Raw genomic sequence first — 7,035 nt, forward strand, 5'->3', positions numbered from 1 at the left:
AGTCGGTTGCCATAGCGGTGGTTGTGTGTAGTGGATTTGTATATAAAGTCGGAACTAATGAGAGTCAGGCGATAACCCCCCTCCTTCTAGCGCCAAATGTGAGAACTGAAATCGATTCTCTCCTTCCGAAGTGATTCGAATGTGGAGGAGCTTATCACCGTTTAGAAGTTCCGAACTGAATTTGAGAGAATTTTGAGAATTTGTATTGTATTGCTTCTTTTGGAAAATGTTTTCGATCCCTTATAAAAGACTCCCCCTTACATATTTATACCGACCGATTTATTGCCTAATTAATGCATAATTAATTGGGCACGATTCGCGTATCCTAATTAATCGTCTTGAATGCGGGAATCTTTGACCAAGCCCGAGCTGCGAGCCGACCAACGCGAAGCATCTCCGCGCTCTCTTCCTTTCTCTGGGCCTGATGGGCCGATCAGTAATACGCTCTTGGTCCATTAGACGTGCCCGGCCTAGGCCCTTTGCCTATTGCCCGAGATGACAGATCGTGGGTACAACACACATGGTCTAAATATTTTTGGAATTTAAAAAATTATGGTATCCCACATTAATGTGATCCCCTATATAATAAAACGGAAGTACACAACATTGTTTTGTAAACTATATAATTTTAATAAGTTGGTTACAAATAGGTTATATAGATTAACTTTTATATTATTTGTATAGTCTGGATTTATTGTTTCCAAAAATCTTAAAGAAAATATTCTAAAAAATTATTTGATATCATCTAACTTACCATATTATTTTTTTTATTAAACTATTCATCAATTAAAATCCTTTGATATCTAACTTAACATATTAATTTGTTAATTATTATTATACTTCACCTCTCATTTTTATATATGAGTCTATTTTGTGAAACAAATAAATTATCATATTATTTCTTATAATTAAAAAATAATTTTATTTCCGGATATACCATAAGTTAAATTTTTAAAAACAAATATAAATGATTCAATCTATAAAATATTCAATTTTTATTAATATTATTCTTTAAAAATAATATCTATTGAATTAAAAATTTACTGAGTAATGGGTCAAAATTTGAATATTTAAATTCAATTTCATACTTTTTTTGTTGAATTTTATAATTTTATAATTTTATATAATATAATAAGTTTTAAATAATTTATTTTGAAATATTTTTAAAATATTGAAATTTGATATTAAAGTTAGAAACTATAAACACTCTAAAATGGTTTGTTATAGCAATGTCAATAATATGTCACTATAATATGAAAGAATTTAAAAAAAATACCAAGTATATTAAAACAAAAAGTATAACAATATATGAAATTACTCATAATATAATAACTCGCTTTTTAAAAACCAAATTCACAAAATTATGTCTTATAATGACATTCAAGTCATGAGGTAGAATATACATTGTTGAAATAACTTCACGTACATAAAGTAATACAACATACTAAAATTTTATTTTAAAATAGAAAATATACAAAAATTTGTATAAAATAAAATTTAACCAGTGTTATAGCACGAATACTTATCTAGAATCATTAACAATCTAAAACTTACAAAATAAGTTTCTTTTTCAAGTCATCATATTTAGCATATAATTTTATTGCATAATATTTTATCCAAAAAAGCTTTTAAAAATAAACACATAAATTATATTTTATAAAAAAATTACAATGTAAATAAAATGAATTTTAACCCGTGCTCTAGCACGGGTTTTAATCTAGTGTTTGTTTATTTAGAAAAAAAAAAACATATAATATAGAAATGAGCTACAATGCTTATTTAATCATATGATACAAAAATTTGAATACTTTTATATATTATAAGAGGAATTTATAGAAAATAACATCATTTTTCAAAACAAAATACTTGTTTTCTAAAAGTTATTATTTACTTTAATACTTATTTTCACAACTTGGTAAGATCTTGTTGTGCTAGTTAGTCCTATTACTCGAAATTGCTTCTTCTACTGATGTCTCTACTACCACACTGAAGAAAAACACTTAAGGTTCATCATTCATTACTCCTAGTTGGGTACTAATAAGCCAGTTACAACTTTTGATCTTGTCGAATTTATTATTAGTCAAGATTGTATGTATCTCTTCGAAATCTTAACACATGTTTTGACTCTAATCCGCACCACTGTATAACTAAAAAACGTTTGTGTTTGTTTTACATGTATTAAATTCATAACTGTATTTGCATCGTATTTATGCTTCAATTATCACTTACAATTAAAATAATAAAAAAATCTCAGATTTCTGTAAAAATTAGCTCTTCTGCTAACTTAATCCATAAAATCAAAATTAATTTTCTCAACACATAAATCGACTTTTGGTTTTCAGCAATCAAAACTGCAATGAACTCTATATTAATATCAAACAAATATTTAGGAACTCTTGAGTACTTGAAAAATAAAAAAATCTTTGGCATCAAGGTTCAGAAGGAGGTAACAAACGCGGATAGCAGTGCAAAAACAAATACTTGACTACGAGAGTATTAACTTAACTATGTTAGAATACAATATCTTCTTGTCATAAGAGAGTATTAACCATTTCATATAAACGACGAGCCAGGGGTTCAAAACTACCTCTTCATCCGTTCAATTCCAATCAAATCATAAACTTTGAACTTGTCCTCTGGACTACGAAAGGTTGACTGCTTCGTGGTTAACACAGTGAACCCATCAGAATCAGTACATGTCTGAAGACCACAACCATGACATAAAGATTCAACATCCAGCTCCTGAAATATACAAAGTTGACTTATGACATTTCAAGTTTACCAACAATACGGAAATAGAGAAAAGACAGGGAAATATTTATTCATAGACTCATAGGTGTATTCAGTTTATTACCTTCATCATCAGGTTCTGAGATAACCGCAAGAGAGAATACGGTTGCAGCTTGTAGCAAACACTGTTTATGTATTGGACAGCGACTGATCGCATCTTTTACCATGAAAACATTAAGCAAATGATCAACACAATTGAACAATTTATAGCAAATACCATTCAATGTATAAGCACTTTATCTCCACCCATATATGAATCGATGTAACTATTTACTTTCCTTACCATACCGGTAATATTTTCTATTCTACATCATCTTTCTCATGCTTATTGTCATTGCATATTACATAAGCCGCTACCAATTGAAACGCCACAAAGACTATCCCTGAGAGCTAGAAGGACATAACTACATATCTATATCCATGCAATCTCACCTCTCTAATATGAGGTTCACTTATGCAATACTGTAAGTATGTCGCCTCGGAAGCTATTCTACTTAAGAAGTTCTTGTAATTGCCCATCCGATATAATCTGGAAGAAAAAGAAAGAGAAGAGAGAGCTATCATCATATTTCAATTCATATTTCCTAAACGCAAACGATTGAACAGCAGAACACTACCTTAAAAGGTTTCGTACAAAACATATTTCCTTGGATTTTACTAAAGCAAAAGTCAACTTGCGAAACCATAAAGACAGTGGTTCCCCCTGCAGATCAAAATCCCAATGTTTTATATTAATGGCAAAAAAAAGGTGACATGGTAACAAATAAATAAGGATAAAGAAAACAGAGAAACAACCATCACTCCGCTACTGGGATTGAGATGAAGCAGCACATACAGTGAACGGAACTCGGCTTCATTTTCGTGAGTGGAATCTGATTTCCTATTTGCATCATATATATTATACAAAGAGGTAAGAGTTTTTGCTAGCTGCTCCATGTTTAAGTGATGCATTGGGCTAATACTTGTACCACTACAACTCTGAAGCCTCTTGTGAGATATGACATGAAATTTAACCTGTTAGAGAAGCCATCCGGGAGTCAATAATAATCGCATCAATGGAACACTTCAAAAAAAATAAAACAAATTCATGATTATCTATCAGAATTCAGAAGAGGATGATCAATCAGAGTGGGGTACAATTCTATGAAAATTACAAAAGAAGAAATACGATCCTATTTGAGCGTCCTGAACAAGGTTATGACTACTAAAAACTACAATTAATAAACTCAAAGTATCTACACATAAACGACTTTCAACAAAAACCAAGGAAAACAATATTAACGACAAAGGATAGACACTTCAGTGTAATCCATCTACCAAACCAGGAACGAGAAAAGAGTAAGAAACAAGTCAAACCATACCATTTCCTCGTAAAGGTAGATCACTCTCTCATTGGCTAAATTCTGGATGCTAAGATCTTGTCTAATAGACCTTGTCCTATCGAAAATAAAATCATGAACCACTTCAAACGGGTGCTCCCTCGAGTCAAGCAAACTTAGAAGGTATTTCAGGGTTTCTTCTAACACTGGGAGCGGTCGAACATCCGATGCCTGAACATCCGCCGCTGAAAGGGTTCTGCAAAACTAGCAAGAACACAGAGAAAGAGTATAACTTCCTTTGGTATTGGACAAATAGCCCTATTATATAGCAGTTGGTAACTCCCAGTAAGTAATACAAAACTATTCATCTTAACCATTCAGAAATTTCTCAGTAGAAATCAAGCTATGGATTCTAATTTGCATAGATGAAGAATGTCAACATTAAAATTTCATTCAATCACACAAGTTCTGTTGCAGAGCTGATACGATAGGACATGTCAATTATAGAAAGCTAAAGCCTCAGGTGAAAGTGAAAGTTTCCCAAATAAGCACCAGAGACATGGAAACTTCAAAGCTGTGAGATGTAAAGTGCACCTTTTTAACAGCTAGGTCTGTAGATGATTTTGAGGGGTTTCCATAAAGCCTCTCAAACACTGCAAGATCACGCAAGCGTTCTCTTGTGACTCTTTCCCTCTCTGATACCAAAAATAACACATTAGATTAAGCTGTACACTCTTTTTTGCTGCTTGAACTGTAACTTTAACCTAAACTCCTAGCAAAAGACAACACACATCGTTCCCAACTCAGAAATCTAACACTTCTCTCTGAACTTCCTATACACTGAAGGATCATGAATTGATGAATGGAATGTACTAAACCGACCTAAGCACTAGATCAAATTCAATTCAGGTGCAAGATAGGGTTCAATTTTGGCGGAGTCTCAGGTCAATTAGAAATTAATCAGCGGTCGACGATTACCTGGACACATGGAAGAGCAAGTTCCGACGATGAAGGAGACGTCAGTATGATCTTCGCCCTTATTGTCTGATTCGTCTTTGTCATTGTTTCGTTTGACTGGTACATCGGATCTTCTCCGAAAATAATCAGTAGCTCCGCCGCCGGATTGAGTCCTCCGGTTATCAGAGAACTGACGATTCCCATAACTAGAAACCCTAGACGAAGAGGAAGAAGAAGAAGAGCCACGATTACGACGATTCATGGCTTATAGAGGCAACGCGAGATCTTCCCTCGCAACGAGACTCTGACTGATAGAAACGAGCTAAATCGAATCGAATCGAATCGAATCGATTACCGGAACTATTTGCTGGACTAAACCGGAACAAAACGAATTCCGGTTTTATAATTTCAATTAATCAATCAAATCAGGCGGTAACCGGGTCAGTTTAGTTTGAACATGACTATACCGGTTTTGACTTGTAGACAAATGTGCATAGAATCTACTAGACTACAACAATTCTAGCATTCAACTTTCGTAATTAGATTTGTTTCTATTCGGTTATGGTTCAACTACGATTTGGTTCAGTTTTGTTCCTTTGTAAACAAAAATTTAATTAGATTTTGATTTGAGCATTTCAGTTTTGGCCTTTTGGTTTGTTTGATTATTTCCCACCCCTAGTTATACAGGTCAAAGCTTAGGCCGGTTGGTGGGTCTAGCAGTCACGGCCACTATCTAGACAACAAATAGCAATGTGTCCACCACTACGGATTTAGGTGTCTATTCCTCAACTATCCACAACAATAATTAAAAGTGATGCTAGTTTGAGGTAACTGCTAACATTCAAACACACAGAGACTAGAACCACTACTCCTAGTGCAATCTTACATCATGGCCCATTCCATATATATGCAACTAAACTCTCAATCATTATTCACAACTACACAATTATAGTTAAAATCCCCATTAAATGCGAAGAGAAAAAGCATTCTCTGCAATTAGTCAAAACACTTGCAAGTTGCAACACACAATACTGAGACAGTATTGGCATCTTTATGATGACTAAAGATTGATGATATTCATATGACAAGTACCATACATTTTGTTGGTGGAACTGTTTAAACGCCATCTATCTCAGGAAACAATTATTAGTCTCTCTTTATCTGAGGAATTTTGACAAAACACTTGGTTATGTACACACAACATTTTGAGTCATTGTAATAAAAAAAAAAAAAAAAAAACTCAGTTTCTTCCGATCCTTAGTGAAGAATCAACACCTTTGTTCTGTCCAGAAGAAGCTGCAACGGCAAAGAGTCTAGCAATCTCTAGCTGTGTATTCGCCATTATCTCTGTTCTTTTCAAATCCATCTCTGCTCTCTTAGCTTCAGCTTCAGCTCTCATCCTCTCTATCTCTTTCATCGTTTCCATTCTGGCTCTCTCTGATCTCATCACCACCTCAGCTAACCACCGTATACTCCCGGCGATCTCCTCTTTCTCTTCTTTATATCTTCTCTTCACTTTCTTCCCTCTCACCTTCGTTTTAACCACCGGCGTACTGCTGTCTGTATCCATCTCCGTGGCTTTTTCCGGTTTGTTTTCCGGCTTGAATCCATCTTCCTGCACAACAAACATCAGAAAATCTCTCAAACTTGGTTAATTAATTCTCTAGAAGGGTTTCGCTGATCAGACCTTAGGAATCTTGCCGACGCCGTTAGATCCGTAAGAAACCTGCGGCGGATGAGCCACAGCAGGAGACGGCGGCTCGAGTAAGAGCAAAGGAACAGAGCAATTCAGAGGCAGAACAGCCTGAGGCTGAGGTTGAGGTTGAGTTCCACGGAGGAGATGATCGAGACGTGGGTAAAGAGGCCAAGAGGAGCCATCAGGCGCAGTAGCGGACTCAGAACGGTAACGTTTCTTCATGGACTCGATCTTGTTCTTGCACTGTGTCTGAGTCTTTGGTGACTTGGTGTG

The 7,035-nt window shown here is 34.6% G+C and overlaps 2 protein-coding genes across 2 annotated transcripts in view; both read right to left on the reverse strand.

The window, feature by feature from the left end:
• LOC104781302 (SAC3 family protein C) lies at positions 2,365-5,411 on the reverse strand. Its single transcript, XM_010505938.2, has 8 exons — positions 5,088-5,411; positions 4,704-4,804; positions 4,152-4,373; positions 3,586-3,804; positions 3,408-3,493; positions 3,223-3,319; positions 2,855-2,947; positions 2,365-2,742 (listed from the first exon to the last, which is right to left on the reverse strand). The coding sequence occupies exons 1-8, from the start codon at positions 5,326-5,328 to the stop codon at positions 2,584-2,586; spliced, it is 1,218 nt and encodes a 405-aa protein (XP_010504240.1). The 5' UTR covers positions 5,329-5,411; the 3' UTR covers positions 2,365-2,583.
• Positions 6,197-7,035, reverse strand: part of LOC104781303 (trihelix transcription factor ASIL1-like) — an 8,157-nt gene continuing 7,318 nt past the window's right edge. Inside the window, exons 2-3 of the mRNA XM_010505940.2 lie at positions 6,754-7,027; positions 6,197-6,681 (exon numbers count right to left, since the gene is read on the reverse strand). Of these exons, the coding sequence (XP_010504242.2) occupies positions 6,307-6,681; positions 6,754-7,027 (649 nt within the window). The 3' untranslated portion in view covers positions 6,197-6,306. The remainder of the gene's footprint in view (positions 6,682-6,753; positions 7,028-7,035) is intronic.

The sequence above is a fragment of the Camelina sativa genome, chromosome 4, assembly GCF_000633955.1.
Source record: "Camelina sativa cultivar DH55 chromosome 4, Cs, whole genome shotgun sequence".
Classification (NCBI taxonomy): Eukaryota; Viridiplantae; Streptophyta; class Magnoliopsida; order Brassicales; family Brassicaceae; genus Camelina; species Camelina sativa.